General features: G+C 45.1%; 1 protein-coding gene and 1 non-coding gene across 4 annotated transcripts; both read left to right on the plus strand.

The window, feature by feature from the left end:
* Positions 1-4,635: 4,635 nt before the first annotated feature.
* On the plus strand, positions 4,636-21,015 carry CFAP418 (cilia and flagella associated protein 418). 3 transcript variants are annotated; one of them, XM_074986912.1, is made up of 7 exons: positions 4,636-6,461; positions 8,924-9,023; positions 9,676-9,734; positions 14,242-14,307; positions 18,241-18,336; positions 19,867-20,009; positions 20,793-21,015. In XM_074986912.1, the coding sequence occupies exons 1-7, from the start codon at positions 6,265-6,267 to the stop codon at positions 20,861-20,863; spliced, it is 732 nt and encodes a 243-aa protein (XP_074843013.1). In that variant the 5' UTR covers positions 4,636-6,264; the 3' UTR covers positions 20,864-21,015. The 3 variants fall into 3 exon arrangements, with proteins under 3 accessions (XP_074843013.1, XP_074843015.1, XP_074843014.1); XM_074986914.1 differs by having other exon boundaries at positions 4,642-6,461; positions 19,867-20,002; positions 20,793-20,888; XM_074986913.1 differs by lacking the exon at positions 20,793-21,015 and having other exon boundaries at positions 4,650-6,461; positions 19,867-20,779.
* On the plus strand, positions 6,069-6,150 carry TRNAS-AGA (transfer RNA serine (anticodon AGA)). Its single transcript has one exon. It is a non-coding gene; the product is annotated as a tRNA-Ser (tRNA).
* Positions 21,016-24,506: the final 3,491 nt, after the last annotated feature.

Genomic DNA, 24,506 nt, shown 5'->3' on the forward strand with positions numbered 1-24,506 from the left:
CTCTCTTCCGAAGAGATTATGCAAAAGAAGCACAAGATATGTAAATCAGTGCCTCATCTGCATGTTCAAATTCCCTCATTTGCATTCCTCTTTTGAAAGAGGCATGCAAGTGTAGACACAGCCTAGCTATGCTCTTTTGGAATAAGCTGTTCCAGGAATACCTCTTCTGGAATAGTTTATTCAGGAATAACGCTGTTGTGTAGACATAGCCCATGATGGCAGTTAGTGGTGCATATAAGTTAGCATGGCACAGAAGCTGCCCCAGCTGATTCCAGGAGTAGGGTTGCAAAGGGGTCTGAAAGACAACTATGTCTCTCCTTATACCCCCATTCCTGTGCTGACCTTAACTTAACTTGGCCAAAATGAAGAATCTGGTGCATATAATAAGATTCACTCTAATGTAGGTCTATTGACCGTAGCACCAGGAATTAAGGTGGCCCATGTGCCATCTGTATGATTGTAACAGGCGAAATTTACAATAACAAGGATCCCAGCAGCACACAGGAAATGTCATAATAGCAATCTCCAATGAATTTTGGAAAAGATGGCACAGGCCTTCAAACACTTTTCAACTGAGCAAAATCTACAGTAGGTTCATGAAAGAAGCCCTTCAGCAGTCCTGATTTTGGCACCATTATCCTGTAGCAACTCCATACATTTCTGGCACTTAACAGACAGCCACATTGACAGCCATAAGGCTGATTGAAGTGGAAAGAACCTGTTTTGCAGTCAAAAGAAAATGGACTCAGATTTCTAAGGCCATTTGAAAGAATGCCAGAAAATTACTTGATTTCAGCATTCTTAAGCTCCTTATGATGATGCAGCAAGTGGTCTTTCCATATGTGATGATGTATTTCAAGACAAGAGGTTCTTCAAAATTTTCCAAGCCTGCAGGCTCCTGATCCTTTTTCAAATTACAGAGATGATAATATACCAGGGAGAATTGTGATTAGTCTAAACTACCCACAGCTGTGAGAGATGAATGCAAAATTCCACTAAAGAATCCACTTCTTCTGGACTAAATTTACCTACATGACACCAACTCCTAGCCAAGGGACTACTTAAAAGAGCTGGAGCAGGATCAATGCTATTCAATTTCTTCCATAGCATCAACCACAGGGGGGCTCACAAGTGTTCCACCTAACATCTCCTAGCAGTGCTGTCATTATAAGCTGGTAATATTCAAAGAGTCCTGAGATGTGCGGGAAGGAAAATGGAACTCTGAAATAAGAGCTTAAGTACAAGGGAATTCAAAGACAACTTGCAATTCATTACTTGTAGTACCAGGAGAATTATAAAACACCTTGTAACCCAGAGGCTTTGCCTAGAGCTGTTAAGGACTGTATACTCACTTCATCACAGGCTGACAAATTTTGAAAAGTGCCTGCAAGAGAAGCCAGCAATGAGCTTTTTGTCAGCTTGCTAGAAAAGACAGCATTGCTTATTTTATTTCTCTCACTTTCTCTCTAAATTGCTTCCTCGAGTTACCAATCAAACATAACATACAACATTCAACTCCATCATTTTTCTTAATGTGTTACAACTGAGAAAACTGGCTTTGTGCCGACATGAAACGTTCACCTTCCATGTGTATTTAAAGATGGAGGAACATATGGTACTCTCTGGGAAACCAGTGATTCTTTATTTATTAATAAAGAAATGAGTGATACTCCATTTTTACAGGAAGCACTTCAAAAATATGATAAAGACAATGCAAAAAATCCTGTTTAAGACAGCTTCTAAAAACTATTTTAAAAATAAACACATACACATGTTTAAGGGGGCACCAGCAACTCAAAATTTACCAGTTTCTAAAACTGTTACAAGTAATATCTAGTATTTAAATTCAGAGTACCTGTGCCAGTTTCATAGGATCACAGGATGTGAAGGGATGTGAAGAGGGCATCTAGTCCAGCCCCCTGCTCTCATAGGAGCATGCCTTATGGGTGTTTAGCTAACCGGCTCTTTAAAATCTCCAGGCTCTGTCCACACAGCTTCCTAAACTGGTCTGAAGAAGTGGGTCTGTCCCACAAAAGCTCACCTAATAAACTATTTTGCTAGTCTTTAAAGTGCTACTTGACTGCTTTTTGTTTTGATAGTGTATACACTAGCACGGCTTCCTCTCTGTTACTATTGAAATAAGCTATGCAATTTGTGCCATGCAAATTGTGTATCCTATTTTGAGTTCATTTCTAAATAAGTTATTTTGACATTTGGCACTATCTAAACAGTGCCAAATGCCGAAAATAATGCACTAAAAATGTCTAAGCATCCCTTACTCCTGTGGCAACGAGGACTACAGGGATGCTGAAATAGTGCACCCATAATTTTGGAAAATATTTCAAAATAACGGGCATGTTTCAGAGACGTGGAGTAGCCATTTCAGGATACCAGCTCTACCATGTAGACATAGCCCCAATGAGGAAGATTCTACAATCACTTTAGGCAATTTATTCCCATGTTTAACTATTTCATATGGTTTTAGCATTACAGTTTTAAGCCTCCACTACCGGCCATCAATCCTGGAGATGCTAGGCATTGTCCTGCTCCCCAAAGTAAGCTACAAAATCTGTGTCAGCATCAGGGGAACAGGTGGATGCTTTGGTATCACAGCCACACCCCAAACAGCAAATACAAGGAGGAGGCTGACATTGGAACCATAGTGCTGGCTCTGTGTCACCACAAGATCCCCTATCCAGTGGAGGATAATACCAGTTTCTGCTCCAAGTGGAATTGGACCATTTTCTCAAATTGCAACATATGAAAAGCTCATGTTTTGTTTTAAAGGGAATAATATATATAATACTGAACTGTACTAGTCATTTTATATTTTGCCTCTGAATATAGACATACCCCAAAGCTACTCAGGGTATATCTACATTATGCAGAAGATCGACCCAGTCAGGGTCCATCTGCTGGGATTCGATTTCACACGGTTGGTAGGGACATGCAAAATCAAACTATCTGGGGCTGGCAGTCAGCCCACGTATTCCTCAATATTGTGAGGAATAAGTTAGGTCGATGGGAGAGTTTCTCCAGTCGACCTTCCTCTGTGAGGATGGCCAGGTAAGTCAATTGTACATCAGTTGATTCTAGCTATGCAATTGCCATAAGTAGAATTGCATGTCTATAATTGACTTTGATGTCTAATGTAGACCTGGCCTCAGTCATACTGCTCTAAAGCAGGGATGAGCAAAGTGGGAGGTGGGACCCCTTGTGAGTATGTGAAAATTCATAACAGGGGCATGGCACAAATGGCTCCTGGGTCTCAGGCTCATTCATCTCATTAAAAATGTTGCAGTATGTTACTTTTATGTATGTGTATTTACCTTTACTGCACATACCAATTAAAGTTTTTACATTCTACAGACTTCTTGTCTTACATGTGCTGTAAGGGTTGTTTGTTTTTTCTTTCATCTGGACATAACCATCAATTTGGATTACAATAGACAGGTGGAGGGGGGACTCTTCTAACTGCAGGGACAAAAAGTGGGGCCCAACATAAAAAGTTTGCTCACCCCGGCTCTAAAGCATCATGGGTACAAGTTTTTGCCACAAAGACGTAACTTATATTTTAATCTTCCTGCTTTTGTCCTTAGCTATAAAAGACATTAATTCTAAAAGTTTGTAATCATAGTAAGTGGTGCTCACCTGATGGTCATGCGTCTTCCTCTGTCTGATGTCATGTTTTGAAGATGTCATGTTTTAAAGATGAGGATGAAATGAATGAGAAAGGGTTGGGGCATGTATTGGGAAGCAAAAATGTGGGTTCGGCACAAACACTCTGCCTCACTCCCTACCACCTTACTTGGGATCACACAAAAAAATAATAAATGTCTTGGGAGGTTATCACCCACATGGATGATTAAATGATTCTTACCTTCATGCACATGTTGATTTTTCCTTCAAGCACAGACTTGGCCTGTCACCATTTAGAGTTGCAGTAAGATCACACCCACTGAGTTTTCCCCATGTCCCAATCATGAACAAGTTGTCCTCTGAGGCAAGGTGGGATGGCTACAGCTGTGTAAAATAGTGGGGTGGAGCCCAAAATCCTAAGCAATTAGACAAGGATCAAACATATGGGGACTTCTGCTTCCAGTCTAATATCTCATAAAAGCAGGCAGCAGATTGTACTTTGGAAAGAGTGCATTTCCTACATATCAAACAGTGGGAATAGACTGGTAGGAGAGCCAGAAAATCACACCACTAATGAAGGGGACAGTGGGATACAATGAGTGGATCAACACTTCTCTCAGCAGCAGGGAGCATATTTTTCTTTCTTCAATAATCGCTTCCTTTTCAACCTCTCAATGAAATAAGTCAGCTAGAAACCTATGTTATGGAAAAGGGGAGCTACAGACCAGTGAGGAGCCTTTAAGAGGCTCTTAATGGAACAGGTTGCATAGCACTTCCAGCATCTGTTTTCGCAGAAAACCTGCTGAATACCAAGAATCAGCTGGGAGACGGGCCGTAAGCCTCTTCTCTGTGCCCCAAAGATAATTTCATGGTCACCCCTGAACTACCTGTAATCCTCCCCACCCACCCTTCCAACTGTCTTAAGTCCAACTCTCCCGGGATGGACTTTTCCTTGTGGAATCCTTCATCTCTAGCCAGGCAGCCCACCAGGACTCAGCAGGCTGGGTTTGGTATCCTCCTTAAATTGAAGCTAAGCGGGGGACTCTCAGAGTGAGTTTTTTGCATGTCCTGTCCCTGCCTGATTTCACAGAAAGTCCATGTCAGATTCCTCCACTAACTGTTGTTCAACCTGGGATTCCTGCTAACAGCAGTATGTGGCATGAATTGCCCATTCTCAATCTGAAATATAAAAGGGCACATTCTGTTTTAGCTGCTGCTTAGGGTAGCTGTATCTCTATTCTGTTCTGTACAAGGAAAGATTCACCCAGTAGGGAAAGCATCTCCCAAGGAAGGGAGCCCCCTCATGCTCTTTTATCATCTCCCTTGTCAAGTTCCCTACCATACAGAGCTCCTGTTTTTCTCATATAAACCCAGGATTATTCAGTGTGGAGTGAGGGAGGTGGGGTGATCACCTCCTCAGGATGGCCCGGCCTGTTTACAGGATATTTAACGTGATACTCTGTGGAATCTGCATCCAACATGGCCTAAGGAACCACAACGGTCACTAAGCTGAAAACACAGAAATGTGCCTGTCTAATAGGCCTGGCTAAATTTCCTCCTGCCCACCCCTCGCTCTAGCCTGCATCATCCCCAAGGTCTCCACCACAGACCGGTTCTTTCTGACCCATCCCAGGGCTTCTGAATCAGACACTACTTGCTCTTACCGGCTAGCCCTTGTGGTACCAGCACTAACGTGTTTGCGCCTCCAGATCCGGCACTGTTGCATCTCTAAGCCTACCTCACTGGGCCCACTTTCCTCTCGCTGAGGTGCTGAAGCCAATGGCCATCTCCAGGGAAAGGGAGACCTGCATTACTCATACTCGGCTCACCTCTCACTGAACTAGCCAGGGGACTTCCAGGCAGGGCTAATAACTACCATCTCCTCAGGCTCTCTTGGGTGACAACAGATTTGTTGGCCCTGCCCCCACCCCATAGAAAACACTGGCTCCTGCGTGTAAACTATGCCTACCCAGAAAAAAAAGAACATATTTGGGTGAATAAAATGGGGCTTGTGGGGGTAAAATATGTGGGTAGGCATGATAAGTGCATCTGCAAAAAATAAGAATACTTGGATAGGTGCAAACAACTTTGAATGTGGCAAAAACATACATGTGAAGGGCACAGCTGTGGGGAAAACACCTGTAGGTGCCAGTGGCTTTGCAGGGCAAAAAAGTGACTAACAGGTAGCAGACTAAAGCCTGGCTTTTGAGGGTCAGGCCCTGAGCTAGTAATCCAGCACTGACAGGGATGAACCTGCGGGGACCAGCGATGAACAGCAAAGCAATGAAACAAAGAAGAGTCACAGATACACAAGGCCTGTGACAATGCAATGTGTGCCTTGCACCAGACAGAGCCCAACCACCAGGGGAAGACGCAGAAGGCAGGCGCCGATAAAATTTCTCAGGTTGCAGCAACTATCAATGCCAGAAGTAGTCGTGGCCGAGTGGTTAAGGCGATGGACTAGAAATCCATTGGGATCTTCCCGCGCAGGTTCGAATCCTGCCGACTACGGCCGGGCCTCGCCAGCGGTAGTTTTGGCGGGGCCCTGTAGGGGGCGGGACAAGAGGACGTTTTAGCAGCTGATACAGGGGAGGAGGGGGCGACAGCCTCTTCGCGGGGGCGCGCATGGGACAAGCCACATCCCCTCGTGGTGCGCGTGCCCGCGGGCGCCTTGGCAACCGCCGGCGGCGCGGCCCGGCAATGGCGGACGAACTAGACGCGCTGCTGGACGAAGTAGAGACCAAGTTCTGCCGCCTAGAGGCGCTGGGGGCCAGGAAGCGAGACCGCGGCGGAGGCGAGGAGGCGGCTGAAGAGAGACACAGGTTAGCGATGGGACTGGGGGCGCAGAGTTGCGTTCGGCCTCCCGGCCCTGCCGCTCAAGCCCAGGGCTCCGGCCCTGCCTTGGGGATCGCGTGTGTTCCCTATAGTCCCGCCGGGGCGCCATTCGCTCACACACCTCTCGCTCCCTGGGGCACCGCGCGTGCCCGTGTCCGCCACTGACTCCCTTCCCGAGATGCCGCGCGTCCCCTCAGCCTGCCCTGTCCCTGAGGGTGCGCGTCCCCGCGTCCCCTCAGCCTGTCCTGTTCGTGGGATCGCGCGCGCCCGCGTCTCAGCCTGTCCTTCCCGTGGGGGTGCGCGTGCCCGCGTCCCCTCGGGCCCCCCACCTTCTCGGGGCGCCGCGGGCGCCCGTGACCTTCATTGTTTCCCCGGCCCGCAGGCGCTGTAGCCCTGGCCCCTGCTCCTCTCTTTTCCCCTCTCTACCCAAGTTGGGCTTGGGACCCGCTGTCACCGGGTTCTCGGTCCCGGCTCACGTTCTTGTCTCTGCGGTGGGGCTCCTCTCTGGCCCCGGCCCTGCGGGAGCGGCCGCGTTGCCTGGGTGCCCCCGGGGCCCTCCCCAGCCGAGTTGGCTACGTTGGGTTTGTCGGAGACCCGCTCGAGGAAGAGAAATCAAAACCGGAGCGGGCTGAGGAGACGCCCCTTCCCAGTCAGCTGTGCGCGCCTTCGCCCCTTGGCGCTCCCACTTCTGGCTGGCTTTGGTGCTGTGTTGTCAGCACGTGGCTGTGAAGTCAGAGAGAGAGAATTTCATGTAGGGAAAACTAAACGTGCCCTTACTGTTGTTCCCAAACTGAACAGTAAAGTTTTTTCTGAATATTAAAGGGAAGCCAGCTAGAAGTTTTGTGACCATTGAACTGTAAAAGTGGCTGGAAAAACATCCAGCGCTATCAAAATTTTGAAACAAATTGAAATTGTGCTTGAGAGATCACTGTATTCTGATTGGTATGAAAAGAATAAGGAATCATTATCAGACAGGCCTATATATTTTACATTGGATAGACAATACAGTAGCATGTGCAGCTGTTTGGCTGATTTCTAGTTTATCTGTGTTCTAAATGCCTTTAACACTGGGGCGGCAATAATTTTGATGCAGGAAGCACTCCAAGAGTTTGATAAGTGGTCAGGGGCTGCAGTTTTCTTTGGAGGGGGCTTGGGGTCTGGGATGGCGGTTGGGTGCAGAAGGAAACCTGGGGTAGGGGACTGCAGTGCAGGATAGGGTGTGGAGTCCAGGAGAAAGTTTGGTTGAAGGAAGGGGTTGTGACCTGGGTCAGTCTATTGGGGTGCAGGATCCGGGAGTGGATATGGGTGCAGCAGAGGATTATGATTTGCGGGAGGGGTGTGGGCATGGATGCAGGATCTGGGAGAGAGTTGGGTTGCAGAGCCAGAGGCAGGCTGTGGCCAGGAGGTGCTTACCAGCAGCACTTTGATGCAAGCTTCCCTGCCTGCCAGCAACTTCAGCCCACTGTCTGTTCCATGGAGCTCTCTGGGCTGCATGGGAGAGCTTTGGCTGCTGCCCTCACCCTCCTGCAAAATCTCTCAGCTCCCTTTAGTTGGAGCACTGCCCCACCTCCAGAATAATCTCTCAGCTGCTATTAGCCAAAAAAAACAGCCAATGGGATTTGAGAAGCTGTGCTGTACTGCCCTGCACCCAGCAAAATCTCTCAATTTGCATTAGCTAGTTTGACATGCTGTCCCCTCCCCCAGAAAAATCTCCCAGCTCCTATTGACCAGAAACCAGCCAATGGGTTCTGAGAAACTGTTCTGCCCTCCAACAGCAACGAAGGGTCCTGTGGCACCTTATAGACTAACAGAAAAGTTTTGAGCATGAGCTTTCTCAGATGAAGTGAGTCTGTGCTCACGAAAGGGTCCTGTGGCACCTTATAGACTAACAGAAAAGTTTTGAGCATGAGCTTTCTCAGATGAAGTGAGTCTATGCTCACGAAAGCTCATGCTCAAAACTTTTCTGTTAGTCTATAAGGTGTCACAGGACCCTTCGTTGCTGTTACAGATCCAGACTAACACAGCTACCCCTCTGATACTTGTTCTGCTCTGCACTCCCTCCTCCTCCCCCACCCCCAGCAAAGTCTCTTGGTTCCTGTTGGCCAGTTTCATGCACTGCTCCTGCCCCTAACAAAGTTTTATTCCCCAGTTTCTGGCCAATGGAAGTTGAGAGATTTTGCTGGGGGTGGAGGCATCATCCCTGTCCCAAGCATTAGGTCTGGTTGTGGGCAAGATTAAAGGGCTTGTTGGGCCAGGTCCAGCCCATGGGCAGTACCTTGCTCACCCCTGTACTAACATTTCATGCCTTAGATACAAAAGATGCCTTAGAGGGAAAATACCTGAATGTTTTTATAATGCTTCTTGAATCCAGATAGGTATGGCTAAAATGCCTGAAACTAGTCTAACTGCTCATTTTACACTATGATGGATTTTCCTCTCCAATTTTCAGATCATCAAAAATACTGACAAAGGCTGATGATGATGAAGAGGACATAGATGACATAATTAAAGATATCATTGATGAAAGCAGCTTTTCCAAAAAAACTGTGGTAAGTAGAGATCTGAAAAATGCTGCAGGACAAGATTCATTCAGAAATGTTTTCTGAAAAGGGAGATTTAGGGAAGTTTCTGTTTCTTAATTTTGAGAGAATAGGTGGGTGTCTTGAACTTGGGATAAATGAATATATAGGCTTCAATATTTAAGTTTGCCTAGTAATTTTCAGTGCCATACTTGAGACATCCAGTATGTAGTATATGAAAAAAAGATGCTGAGCACCTACACTCCCACTTGTATAGATTTGAAAGATGTATATTTTGGCTTCAAGTTGTTTCATTACTATTCTGGGGAGAAATCATTAGTCCCTCCCGTCCCTTTCTCCCCCCAACACCCAAATATATTTGTACAGCAGAAGGGCAGAATCTGCTCCCTCCTTTGCATTGCCCTCTGCAGAATGGGGGAATCTGCATTTGGGGGAGGAAATTGAATGAGTACAGGTGTGCTATGAGCCTGGTTCCCTATCCATCTATGGGGGTATCTGCTGAAATTGTGATGCTTTTAAGAAGAGCCAGAACACTGTGTGGGGCGGCTTGCAGTTTTTCTGCCCTCATTCCAGCTTCATCAGAGTGGTTACTGACCCTTGCTTACTAAGCAAAATCGAGTGTGTATGTTGTAATGATGCCAGTTTCTTTCTTTTGAGATAGAAATCTGCAGCTCCCACATCTGTAAGAAATCGTGCTTCCATTCAGGCTCATGGTAAAAGGTATGTGAAGAATGCTGAACTGAGTACACTAGTGTATAGATTCAATAATCAGTCTAGTAATGTTTACTATTTAAACTACAGTAAACTCTTTCATAACCAGCAGCCCTGGGACTGGGAGGTTGCTGGATTTCAAATATTCTGGATAATAGAGAGGTATACCAAGAAATGCATAACACTAAAGAAAAACAAGTTTAGATACTGAGAAACAAAAATATACGCAGAGTACTTTATTTACCAATAATAGTAGTAGTATTGTAACTCCGCCATGAAGCCTCTAGGGGTTCCATGCCAGTCCCAAGCCTGGATAAAGGAGGAGGGTTGGTCAGATGAGTGTTGATGCACTGATTGTGAAAAAACAGTGTAAATGAAATCTAATGCCAGAACGACTAATTGATAAAAGATGCTGCCTCGGATGTCGCCCAGATAAACAAGGTCCACAGCATCAATCAAGTGATTGGGGTTGGGTCAATAAGTTAGCTACTGAAAGAAAATTACAACTAATACATATACTATCAATTGGAACGTGGAACATCCAAACACTGTGGGCAACTGGAAAGTTAGAGCTGCTTAGAAAGGAGATGGAGAGATACTGATGCAGTATACTTGGACTGGCAGAGATGCATTGCACGGCATCAGGAGAGATGTGCGGTTGCAAAGTCGTTTGGTCAGGGAACAAAACAAAGCATGAGGCAGGAGTTGAATTCCTTCTTAGCAAAAGACTTAGGGGAGCATTGTTAGGATACAAACTGGTGAGTGCAAGACTGATGGTAGCAAGATTCGAAGCAAAACCGTTCAACACTTCAGTTGTTCAGGTGTATGCACTCACCTCAGATAGTACAGAAGAAAGGCTTGAGCAATTCTATAAAGACTTGACAAAGATGCTGGAGGAGATACCGAAGAGAGATGTGTTGATCATCAGAGGAGATTGGAATGTGAAGGTCAGAACAGGTAATGAAGGTTGGGGAAGACTCATGGGACAGTTTGGATACAGACAAAGAAACAAACAAGGTGAGAAACTACTAGAGTTTGTTATGGAGCACGAGATGGTGATCTGCAACATGAGATTCCAGCAAAAGGACTATGGAAAGTGGACATGGTGCTGAATGACGGGAAGTCCAAGAACATGATAGATACAGTCTTGATAAGAAGATGGGTAACTTCAGTGCAGCAGTGGTGAACTTTCCAAGGAGTGTATATAGACTCATACCACAGTCTAGTGATCGTGAACATCAAGATGAAACTCAAGAGAAAATATAAGACACGATTTAAGAAAAGAAGAGACATGGCAAAGCTAGGTGAGGAAGAAATAGGGAATGCATTCAGAGCAGCACTCAAAGAGAAAATTAGGAATGTGGGCACAGCGGAAGACCTAGATAAGAGAGTTGAAGGGATAGCCATGGCAGTAGAAGAGGCAATTGAGCAGACTGTTCTGGAAGAAGAGAAAATCAAAAAGAAGTGGATTACACAGTAGACATTGAAGTTGGTCCAAGAGAAGAGAGCATCGAAGATCAGAAGGGATGTTTCCAGGGGGACGTAACAGCAATATAGAATGAAATGCAACAAGGTAAAGAAAGTGGCCTGAAAGGATAAGGCGAAATGGCTAGAGGAGAAGTGTGAAAATATGGAGAGGTACTACGGAGAGTGTAAGACTAGTGAGGTGTATAAGATGATAGGGAATGTTAATAGGAAGTGACAGCTGAAGCAGATGGCGATCAAAGACAAGAACAATGAGGTGCTCATGAACAAGGATAAAGTTGTACAGCAATGGACGAGATATTGCACTGATCTGTACAATGCACCATAGGACCCAAGTGTCTCGTAGGGACTGATTAAAGAACTTAAACAGACATCTCCACCAAGCATCGAGATAGACCAATATTTCAAAGAAGGAAGTAGGAAGAGCAGTGAAACGACTAAAGAACCACAGAGTCCTGGAAATGATAAGATTGCAGGAGAGATGATCAAATACGGCAGAGAAAGTATGATTCAGGAAATACACTGACTATGTAATATAGTATGGAAAGAAGGGAAGGCACCTAAGGAATGGACAAGATCCGTGCTAGTTACAGTACACAAGAAAGGAAGTGCATTGGAATGCAAGAACTACAGAACAATTGCCCTAACAAGTCATCTAGGCAAGGTCTTGATGATGATACTGATGGAGAGACTAAGATAGCAGACAGAAGAACATCTAGTGAACAAGCAAGTGGGATTCAGGAAGGATAGAAGTATCATACAGCAGATATTGGCACTGAGATTGATAGTGGAGAAAGCTTGATGAAAGAACAAGAACATCTACAATTGCTTCGTCAATTTTCAGAAGGTATTTGACAATATAGATCAGAAAGTGACTTGGATGGTATTGGAGTCGTACAGAGTGGATAGCAAACTGATACTCTTGTTGAAGGATATCAATGGCAATGTGGAGGCAGCACTGAGAATGTGCAGAGAGATGGGAAGTTGGTTTAGAACGAGTAGAGGCACGAGACAAGGAGATCCGATATCACTGAGTATCTTCATCATGTGCTTAGAGAGGGAGCAATGGATAAGAGCAAGGAAGAGATGGAAGGTATATCTGTACGCAGGATGTGAATCAACAGCTTGAGGTTCACGTATGATACAGTTATCATTGAAGAAGATGAAGGGAGGCTAGCAAGAATGATGCAGGTGCTAAACGAGGAAGGGAAGCAGTACAGACTGATTATGAACATCGATAAAACAAACACAATAGCATTTGGAGATAAGGAAATTGGAAAGAAGATTGGTGTAAACAGGATTGAACTAGAGAACATAGAGAAGTTCGTGTATCTGGGAAACACCGTAACATATGATCTAGACTGTAAGAAGGAAGTAACAGCTAGAATAGCCGAAGCAAGAGTGAGTTTGAAGGCAATGGATAAGATCTGGAAAAGCAAAACAATTAGCTTAGAAACAAGCTGAGCATCTTGAGAACGTGTGTATTCAGCAGTATGTTGTACAGATGTGAGACATGGGTGATAACAAAAAATTCAACGAGGAGGCTATTGGCATTTGAGAGGAGTTGTTACAGAAAGATCCTGAGAATAGGATGGATGCAGAGGATCACCAATGAGGAATTATACAGGAAGATACAGCCGAAAGAGAACCTACTGCAGAAGGTTATACATGGAAGTTACAGATATTTGGGCATATCTGCGGAATGAATGACAAATCAAAAAATCAAAGCCCTGGTATTTGGCATAAGTGACTGTTTGAATAGGAGAGGCAGATCCCCCAAGGAATGGGCAGATGATATAGTGGATTTGTGCGGAGCTAGTCTACAGAAACTAAGTCACTCCACACTGGACAGGGAAAGACGGAAGAAAATAGTGAGGAAGGCATTGGACACCAATGGGCGCTGAGCCCATGGTTGTTGTTGATGAAGATGAGTACAATTCTACACTGTAAACTTATATTGTATTTTCTGTATTTATTTGTATTTACTTTCTTTATACTGTACTTAATGGAAAATGTAACTAACATTTACTTATGGTTAAAATGCCAGCTATTTGAGAGTTCTGGATAATAGAATGCTAGATGTGAAAGAGTTTACTGTATGATGACACTGAATTACAAATGAGCTAAGTATTAGAACAAATAATTCAGCATTTTGACCTTTTGTGACTCCATAATGCAAAGGAATTTTTTTCATTCCTTTAATAGAGTCATAGGTTCCAAGGCCAGAAGGAAACATTATAATCATCTGGTCTGACCTTCTATGTAACACAGGCCATAAAGCCTCCCCCAGCATAATCACTTTTGAATTAGAGCATGTGTTTTTTTAAAAATCCAGTCTTCATTTTAAAAGCACTCTAATGGAGCAGCCATCACAGCCACTTGGTAAATTGTTCCAGTGGTTATTTACCATGTAAATAACATCTTATTTCCATTCTGAATTTGTCCATGTTCAGTTTCTAGCCCTTGAATCTTGTTATACCTTTGTCTGCTAGATTGAGGAGCTCGCTATCAAAGATCTGTTCCCATGTAGATACTTGTAGCCTGTGGTCAGGTTTCCCATAAGGCTTTTCTTTGTTAAAATAGACTGATTAAGCTCCTTGAGTCTATCAGTAATAGGCATGTAATCTATAATGCTAAGTACTAAAGATTATTGTAGTTATAAGTAATGTTCTGGCATGTGCAAAAGCATTAATAGTTCAAAATTAGATGTTCTTTTTCACTTTTCTGTGCTTAAATCCCCTACACTGTTTGGTGAACACATTACACATAATACAGTATTTTTGGGTCTTCCTTATACACATGATGAAAAACTTTTAACTCCTTTTATGCTCCTGGATATTCAGCATTAGTCCAGTAAAGTAACACTTATTTTATAAATACTGTCTCTTGCCATTCTAAGTAATGGACTTACTGAAAGGGTATATGTTCGTTGGCGCATAACAGACTGTCAAATCAAATTAGGTTGTTATGATTATGCTACTTTTCCCAAATGGGTATCTAATTTTACTATTTCTTTGTTGAATTCATGTAGCTGTTGTCCAGTGTATCTTGGTGGAAGCTCTACACCATATGGTATAGGAACAAATATTTCACAGAGGTAGGAAATCTGAAAGATGTTGCTTTATTTTCATTATTACAATCTTGATCCAAGATAAGGTGCTTATGTTCAGTTTCTGTTCAGAGAATATAAGAACAGCCATACAGGGTTAGTCTAAAGGTCCATCTAGCCCAGTATCCTGTCTCTCCACAGTGGTCAATGCCAAGTATCCCAGAGGGAACTTCTGAACAGGAAATCATCAAGTGATCCATCCCTTGTTGACCATTCCTAGCTTCTAGCAAACAGAGACTAGAGACACCATCCTTGCCCATCCTGACTAATAGCCATTGATGGACCTATCCTTCATCAACTTTCTAGTTCTTTTCTGAACCCTGTTATAGCAAATTTAAATAATTAGGTTAAACCTACCATACTTCAACATAGAAGAGATTTTGGTAAACAGAATTACATGTGGTTTATTTCATGCATGTGTTTTAGAGACCTCTGGAGCATTTATTCACTCAGTATTGAAACTAAGATTCTATAGCCCTCAAAGTTTCAGGTTATCTTTAGGAAGGAAAAAGCATGCAAGGCAGTCTTTTTCCTTTGCAGACAACATTTTAAAAATAAAATAACTCATCAACTTACAGCCAGTCAAGAAGTTTCAGCCCAAAGAGCATTTTTTTCCTAAGTAATGCTTTTAAGCCATGTCTGTGCAATCAAAATTATAGGCCAAATCTTGACTCCTGTGCTAAGGATTTGGACAGAGATTTTATGTGGGAAACAGAATGCTTCCTTGTAAAGCCACTTTGGTGCCTACAAACTTCAGTTGTGTAAGTGACCGATACACGTTACCTCAAAATGCAGTTTTGTTTCATTGAATTATTTTTTGTGATTACACAGTTCATGCAGCCACTTGCTACTTTGCTTAGAGAGAGGAACTGTTGTGTATTGCTCTTTAGTGCACAGGGGAAGCGCTCTTCTTCAATGACCTTTTCCAGTGTGCCTTTTAATAGAGTATCTATCACAGCTCAGCTGCACTGGAGCCCTTTGCACTGTAAGGTGACAATCTGTCCTGTTTTTAATGGGACTGTCCCTTATTTAAGCTCTCTTTCAGTTGTCCCAACATTTAAAGAAAAACAGACAAATTGTCCCATTTGTTGCTTTGGCATTCCCCCTGCTGGTCAATTGTGGTCAGTACCTCTACAGCAACCTCCTGTTTGTGGCTAGCAGGTGAGTGTGGTCAGGCTGTGGCCAGCAGGTGGTGCTCTTAGACAGGGTGAGGTACAGCCCAGGGGACAAATCCATAGCTCTTTTTCTCCCCGCCCTCTGCCAGGTGAGAAGCAGTAGTGGAGCCATGGGGCAGCTGCGCCTGATTGGTGCCCTGACACAGGCAGTGTGCTGCTGCCTTTTCTGCTGCTGCTTGCAGCGGGTTGAAGCCGTCCCTCAGCTCCCAGCCCCCTTGCTCACACAGCTGGTAAAAGTGGGCAGGCAGAGACTGGTCAGGGAGAGCACATGTTGGCCTCAGACCAGGAGGAAAGGTGGGAAGAGGCAACATCAGAGAGAACTCACCTTTTGCAGACTTCTCAGTGGGATTCTGCAAGCCTTTTGTGCCTGAACCCCAGCACCCTCTTGATTCCTTGCATGCCCCTCCCCAGGGCTGAACCACAATCACTGCCACCCCTCAGCGCCCCCACTGAAGCTGGCAGCTACAGGGTTGAGTGCCCTGTGGAGCTGAAGACAGGAGCTGCAGGGCTGAAGCCCTGATCTCTAGTGTTCCCCCTCCCTTCCACTTGTGAAGCCGGGAGCTGCCGGGCTGAATCCCCACACTGTGGCAACCCCAGGGGCTGAAAAGAGGAGCCAAAGGGCTGAAGTCCCAATCCTTTGCCCCTTCCCCAAACTGAAGCTGAGAGTGGCAGGGCTGAATCCAGGTTCCTGGTGCTCCCATGCAGCAGAAAGCCCCTGAGCCCAGGGGCAGAGCTGGGGGCAATGAAGATGTTGCCACTCCCCCGCCCCAACAGGGCAGTCCCAGGAAAAGACCCACCCTTCCTCTTGCCTTGTCCCCTGGCCAGTTCAGAGGGGGAAACCAGAGCCAGGCAGTGCCAGAGAGCTGCTCCTCTGGCTGTTGTCATGGCACAGGCAGAGTGGTGGTCTCTACTCTCCTCCTGCCGGTGCAGGAGTTTGCACTGTCCCTCAGCTCCCAGTCCCTTTTCTCACACACCTAATAAGAGCTGCAGGGCTGGGGAATCTGGATCCATGGCTGGCAGAGCCCTCAAGAAACAGGCCACAGGGGAGTCCACCTGGCACACCACCTCTAGCTACCCCCTCCCTGCCCCCTGAGCTACCCACTGCCTGTACACAGCTCCTAGCTATTGTCTTGCTACCCTTGCATTGCCTAGCTACCCTGAGGTACCTCCTTGGCCATAGAGAGACTCTTAGCTACCCCCTCCTTGCACCCTGAGCTGCTCCCTGGCCACACACAAGCCTGAGCTGCCCCCATCTGCATAGTCCCTAGTAACCCTTGTCTGCACTCTGAACTAGCTGTCAGCATATAAACTCCAGCTATTTCTTCCTGCAGTCTGAGCTATCTGCCTGCTCACATACAGCCCCTTGTTACTCCTCTACACCCTGAGCTGTTGTCAAGCTTTGAGCTGCATCTCCCCAACCTTTCAGTTATAATTTTTAATTCCCCCACCCACCCCTGCCACAACCAAGACAGAGTGGGTGGCCTGCAGGGGTGAATTGGGGTGGAGGTGGCACTGCCTCCCTAGTTCTGCCATAAGCAGTTGGCTTCAGCCTGCTGGCCCATGTTCTCCAAAGAGAAGTCACACTACACCTATACCTGAGTGCCCCCTCAGCGCAGGCCCACGGCCACCTTTTCCCACCTGGGCCCTGGAGTTTTTATAGAATGTTTGGAGGAGGGCTCCCACATAGTTCTGATTGATTGCGAGTGAACTTGCTTGAATTCAAGCAATTTTTCCAGGTGTCCAGTATTCACCATAGGGAAATATGGTCACCCTACTCTGCAGCATATTATCCTACTGCACTGCACTAGCATACCTCTACAATCTAATAGCCCAAATCCTGGTGTCCAGTATGCTCCCAGTTTCACCATATGTGGTGAACCGGGCAGCATAGTGTGGCGAATGCGGCTCAGGAGAACCGCACCCATGGGGTGCCCCTCTGGCCGCTCCCCACATGCGCCCCACCACTTGGTGGGACAAGCGTGTGGCAGAGGTGAGGCGGTGGTTTCTCTAGCCCTGGGGGCTCCAGCTGAGGCACAGTTCCAGCCCCAGGCGGCTCACGCAGCAGCTCCAGCCGCAGTGCAGCTTGCATGGCCACAGTGGCTCCAGCCCCATGTAGTTCTGGCCCAGGTGCCACTTGCATGGCAACAGCACCTCCGGCCCCAGCACGGCTTGCGCCACATGAATAATTTGGCTGGGCGGGGTGGGCCCTGGTTGTGGGCAGGGGTATGCTGTGGCTATTGGATAAATTTCAGTTGGAGACCACTGGCCTAAATATACATTTCTGTGTTTTTTCCATCAGGAAAATTGGCAGTCTAGCCTAAAAACCATTGTGAAAAAATAAGCTTTTAAAATATCATTTTCTACTATTACATAATTTACCTAATACACTCAGTGTAAAGGAAACATTTAACATTCATAGCCATGAAACCATCTCTTCTCTTCCTGCAATCCCCTGCCTCATTCACTGCAAACCTTACACTTCCACCATCCAAATGAGGCAGGAGTTGAGACAACAGTCTACAGAAATTATATTAATCTAGTTGGTTCCCAGTGCACTATCCAGATTGTGCACTGACAGAAGCAATGTAAAGTATGGTAGGTGATCATGTCGTTAAAGCACATAGAGTGCCTCTGCATTAGAGGGCAACTTACTCCTGGCATTTTGTAACTTTTGAACATGTGATTTTGAAATTTTAATGTATTTTTGTAATAAATCACTGATATTAGATTCTTTTATTTTGAACAGAGCATGCGATCAGCTGCGTTGTACTGCCTGTGACTTCCACGTGTCTCTTTACAATGACTACCAGTGGGATAAATCCTGTGATTATCTCTTTTTCAGGTATGCCTCAGATAGACATAATTATTATTTGGGCAGTAGTATGCTTATCAAAAATGTACATTTTAACAGCTAAAGGGCCATATTTACTGGCATAATCAGCTGCTTCTTCACGTAAATCGGTATCATTTTCATTAGTGATGAATTTGGCCGCTTGTATTCTACTGCAATATGTCTCATAGATAAAGTAAAAATATGACTGTTTATGTATGTTTGACACCATGCTTTGGAGACACTGACATATTGCTTCTGTCAGTTTTCTGTCTCTCCCTTCCCCTCACCACACCGTTGTACACCTCCCAGTACAGACCCAAACCATACAGGTCACCCACGGAAGGGATCGGTGTTACCACAGAATAAAATGTACCTTTTCTTCCGTCTGATGTCACTGAAAATAGTATAATAGGAACATTTTGACCCAATACTTTGCTTTCTTCAACTTTTATTTGCTAGAACATTGTTTTTCTTGTTACAAAAACATTAGTGTCTTGAATACATAAGCTTCTGACTCTTAATTAAACCAGAAAAGCTATTGCACTATAAACTCAGTCCTTACCATGAACATCTTTTAAAAATTACACATAACATGAGACAAGCCAGGTACATAGCTTTATTCAGCATTGTATAGGGACTTTTCTGGTTACTGTAATCAAAGTTCCTACAGTGACAGCACCTAGCGCTGCAAGTCCATTAGCCAAAGGGAACTGGTTTGAAGGGCAGCATTGCCGTTTTTACTGGGGAGGGTGGGCAAGTGCTTCTGGCCCTCCATCAGATCAGGAACAGGATTCTCAGTAACTGGGCTGGCACCAACAGAGAAATGACCACAACCACTGCACATGTTCTGAAATGGCATGTGTTTTCTCACTTCAGGTCTCATGACAGCAGTAGGTGATGAGAGAGAAAAAACAGTCTTGGGAGCTTGTGGGTTGGAAGAAAATAAGTAATGAGCAACAAGACAAGGAGCATGTAGAGTAGCAAGAGAGCAGGAACACTGCTGTTCTCACAGGCAGCTTCCTATATGTGGCCGTGTCTTCACTCAACAGATAGGAGTAAGGGGATTTTGAAGTTGGTGGGGTCATTTTGAGAAGGATCCCGTCTGGATGAGCCGCGCAGGAGTGAAAAGCGGCAATTTTGACGTGCTGCGGCTGGTGGTATGCTAATGAGGCTCTGCATATGCATTTCAGTGACTCATTAGTATTCTTCAATTTGGCCATTTCAAAGTTTTCTCTAAGTGTAGACATAGCCTGCATGTAGACTGCTATAGATCTGTCCAGCATTCACATTAAAATCTAATGCACCAGGATGGTAAAAATCTGTTTCAAAAAAAGCAGATGTAATGAGGTGTCTCTATAAAGTTAGTGTGTTAGACTGTTACCAGCTGGTTAAGATATTTTCTCAGCTTCACACACTAAAGTCTGTCTTGTACACACATCCAGTGCCAGAATTTGGAACCATGGTGCTAAGTGCTTATTTTATAGGGAAAAAAACCCACCAAGCTGACATCATACTAAAATGAACTTATTTGATTGACAGAAATAATATGCCTGAATTCAGTAAATTAAGAATGAAGATGATACGGAAGAAGGGATCGCGGGCTTATGCTTGTCAGTGCAGTTGGAGATCCATTGATGAGCTAACTGACCTCCAAACAGATCGGGAGCTTCGTTGGGTCTGTGGTAAACATGTAGAATGAAGTCTTCTCATGTGTTTGACATGCATTCCTGTGTGAAAACAGGCTTTCAGGACAACTTCCTTTTAGCTGGTATTCCCCACTCCACTTTCTGAGAACAGAAAGGAACCTGACTGTTTTGTCTAGAACTAGATCATGATACTGAAATCAAAACTGAACATTTTTCCTCTCACTGTAACCGTCTCATGAATTAAGGGGATTCAGAGAGGAAAATACCAGCTTGGAGGCCATCTGTTCCCTAAAGAGCCAGCTACAGGTGACATTAGAAGAGCTAATGATAAGTGAGACTGATCGTGGGGCACAGAAAAAGGAAAAGGAAAGTGGAAATGCCCCTAAGCATAGCCCCCTGAGCCAGCAGTAGTCCTGTACAAGATTTTTAACTCCCATGTAGATCAAAAATGTCAGGGGTAGAAGTAGCCATGTCCTATGTCATTCTTTCTGAGGTAGGTGAATATCCACACAGGAATTAATACTCCTTCTCCCACTTTGCCTGTAGCACTATGGAGGGAGGTGAGGTTTGCAGTCCAAGGGCAAGTAGTCGTACAGAGTGGGTTTTTCAGTTAAAAGCTTCACTCCAGAAACCAGTCATATGACTGGCCCATTGCATTCCCTCATAAAACAACTTCCAGTATCATGTTAGTTGGTGAGATGTTTTGATTTACTGTTTAATTTCATTGCAGCTAATAAGGCCTTGTTTTCTTCACTACCTGTATACATAAATTATTGCACAAGTATTACATGTGGCTTGTTTTGTGTTTTTTCCCCCCAGAACTGAAAATTGTATTGAAAAACTGGACTACAGTCCAATTTCTGCAAAGAGGGGAAGGGATCATTTCATAGAGTGATGTAAAAGAATAGAATGAAAATACTACATTGAAAATATTTTTACTATTCAATAAAATAGTATTCTAACAATTCAGTTACTTGATGCATGCAATTCCACATATGCAAAGTGGTAACTGTTTTTTTAAAATCTGTCATACTTTGTAGCAAGAGAAATATGAAATGCGTTCTGCAAGAGGCAGTGAATGGAAATCCTGAAATACTCAAATACGGGGAATTACAGGCATTAATTTGTTGGCAGGGAGTTGTGTCTTATAAAGAATGTCATGAACCTAAAGTTCTGAATTGGTGAGTCTAATGTATGGGAATATTTCCTTTTTACCAAGAAAAGTTTTCTTGCCTCTTCTGTTACTGCTGTAGAGTTATCTTCGGCTAGCTACTAAAGGCAACCTTTTCACATCCTTGACCAAATTGTCAATGTAGTACTTTGGTTTCAAGTAAAATTTAGTAAATTTTCTGCTGTAGACTTGGCTTACCAGAGAAATCCTTGGTGAGCTTAAATGCAAAAAGGGTGTGTATAAGAAGTGGAAACTTGGACGGATAACTGAGGAGGTGTACAAACGTATGGGTGGAGAATACCAGGGGGTAGTCAGGAAAGTAAAAGTACAACTAGAACTGCAGCGCGCAAGGAATGTGAAGGGCAGCAAGAAGGGTTTCTACAGGTATGTTAACAATATGGATTATCAAGGGGATGTAGACTTGTTACTGAGTGAAGGAGGTAACTTGGTGACAAATGATGTGGGAAAGGTTCAAGTCCACAATGCTTTTTTTGCCTCAGTCTTCACAGACAAGGTCAACTCCCATACTACAGCACTAGGCAATATGGGAAGGACGTGGGCAGCGCTCATTGGGAAAAGAACAGGTTAAGAGATATTTAGAAAAGCTAGACACACACAAATCCATGGGTCCAGATTTAATGCATCCAAGGGTACTGAGGGAATTGGCAGATATTGCAGAGCCTTTGACTATTATCTTTGAACACTCATGGAGATCAGGAGAGGTCCCAGATGACTGGAAAAAAGCAAATGTAGTGCCCATCTTTAAAAAAGAAAGACAGAAAATCCAAGGAACTATAGACTGGTCAGCCTTACCTCAGTCCCCGAAAAGATCATGGAGGGCAGCCTCAAGGAATCCCTTTTGAAGCAGTTGGAAGAGGGTAGAATGATCAAGATTAGTCAGCGTGGATTCACCAAGGGCAAGTCATGCCTAACCAATCTGATTATCTTCTATGATGAGGTAACTGGCTCTGTGGACATGGGGAAGTCAATGTATGTGATATACCTTGACTTCAGCAAAGCTTTTGATACAGTCTCCCACAACATTCTTGCCCATAAGTTAAGGAAGTATGGATTGGATACATGGATTGTCAGATGGATAGAAAGTGGGCTAGGCGGTCGGGCTCAACGGGATGTGATCAGTGGCTCAATGTCTGATTGATGATTGGTTTCAAGTGGCGTACCCCAAGGGTCAGAACTAGGGCCATTATTGTACAACATCTGTATTAATGACCTGGATGAGGGGATGGATTGCACCCTCATTATTTTGCAGTTGACACTAAGCTAGGGGGAGAGTTAGAGTCACTGGAGGGTAGGGATAGAGTCCAGAGTGAGCTAGATAAATTGGAGGATTGGGCCAAAAGAAATCTGATGAAGTTCACCAAGGACAAGTGCAGAGTCCTGCACGTGGGATGGAAGAATCCCAGACATTGTTACAGGCTGTGAAACAACTGGCTAAATAACAGTGCAGCAGAAAAGGACATGGGGATTACAGTGGATGAGAGGCTGACTATGAGTCAACAGTGTGCTCTTGTAGCCAAGAAGGCTAACAGTATATTGGGATGCATTAGGAGTGGCATTTCCAGCAGATCTAGAGAAGTTATTATTCCCCTTTACTTGGCCCTGGTGAGGCCATATCTGGAGTATTCTGTCCAGTTCAGGGCCCCCCAGTATAGAAAGGATGTGGATGCATTGGAGTGGGTTCAGCAGACAGCAGCGAAAATTATTAGCAAGCTGGAGCACATGATCTATGAGGAGAGGCTGAGGGATTTGGGGTTATTTAGTTTGCACAAGAGAAAAGTGAGGGGCAATTTGATATCAGCCTTCAACTTCCTGAAGGGGCATACTAAAAAGAAAGGAGAGCGGCTGTTCTCGGTAGTGATAGATGACAGAACAAGGATCAATGGTCTGAAGTTACAGAGGGGCAGGTGTAGCTTGGGTATTAGGAAAAACTATTTCACCAGGAGAGTGCTGAAGCACTGGAATGTGTTACGTTGAGAGGCAGTGGAATCTCCATCCCCAGAGGTTTTTAAGTCCCAACTTGACAAAGCCCTGGCTAGGATGATTTAGTTGGGGTTGATCCTGCTTTAGGCAGGGGGCTCGACTAGATGACCTCCTAAAGTGCCTACCAGCCCTATGATTCTATGATTAATCCTAAGAAAAATCTGTCGTTGTCTTTTCTAAGAAAACTCCTATCTGTAAGTTCACCACAATTAATATTTCAAGGCAAAGTTCTATGTTTCAGAGAATACAGAACTCCAGGTTCCAGAAAATAGGCATATTTAGAGATCATCTGTTGGCCTAGTTCTGAAACAGCTGTTGGAAAGGCAGCTCTGCTCACCTGACAACCCGATATGAAAAGCTTCACCATTCTCAGTTTGAATTTGTAAGGGGTAAATATTCCTGAGTTTTCTTCATATGTTCCAAGTGGTTTACAGTCTTAGACTACATCTACATGAGAAGCATCTGTCGACAGAAGAGACTGTTGGAAGGGATTTCCCTGCAGAACTTCTGCTGACAGATTGCCTGTACACATCACAGCAGATTGATCTTTTGAGCCGCTCTGACAGAAAGTGGCCACACACTCCAGCCACTTTATTGACAGAACTGGCCCCAAAAACCCCAGAAGACAGGCTTGCATGGAGGGCAAGCCCTTCTGAGACAGCTGGCCCTGTGCACCCTTAAAGGGCCGCCCAGTCCACGGTTCCTGCCCCTGCTGAGGCTTATGTACCTCCTCAAGGGACAGCAAAGCTGTTTTAGGGCTCCCTGGCTGTTTGTGTGAGAAGCAGTTCTTGCCAAATGGCTACCATGCCAGAGCAGCCCTTGGGCCCACCCTGGCCTGAGGGCCAGCTGCTGCTGGCCTTGCCACTCATCCTTATGGGTCTCTTCCACCACATCTGGGGAGATGACCCCAACAGGTGGCCTGCAGAGCACGCCCATGGTGCCTCAGTGCCCTGCCTACCCTCGCCCCCCTTGGGTGCAAGGGCAGATCTGGCAGTACCCCCACCAGCTCCAACTGAGGCAATGGGAAGACCACTGGTGGACAGAGGATTTCTGGATGTGCAAGGAAACCTTTCTCAAGCTTTGCACCTGGCTTGCCCCTGCCCTCTGACAGCACGACACCAACATGCAGCCCGCCATCCTTCTCAAGAAGCCAGTCGCCATTATGTTGTGGAAGCTGGCCACCCCCAACAGCTACCGGTCCGTGGGCAACCAGTTCGGTGATCGACAGTCTACCGTAGGGGCCATAGTTATTTAGGTAAGGCACTCTAGGGCTGCAGGCCCTGCACAGTGGGAGATGGGAGGAAGGGGAGCTCTCTGGGGCCAAGGAGTGCTATCCCCCACCCGCAGTCTCTCACGTTCAT

This window comes from Carettochelys insculpta, chromosome 2, assembly GCF_033958435.1.
Source record: "Carettochelys insculpta isolate YL-2023 chromosome 2, ASM3395843v1, whole genome shotgun sequence".
Classification (NCBI taxonomy): Eukaryota; Metazoa; Chordata; order Testudines; family Carettochelyidae; genus Carettochelys; species Carettochelys insculpta.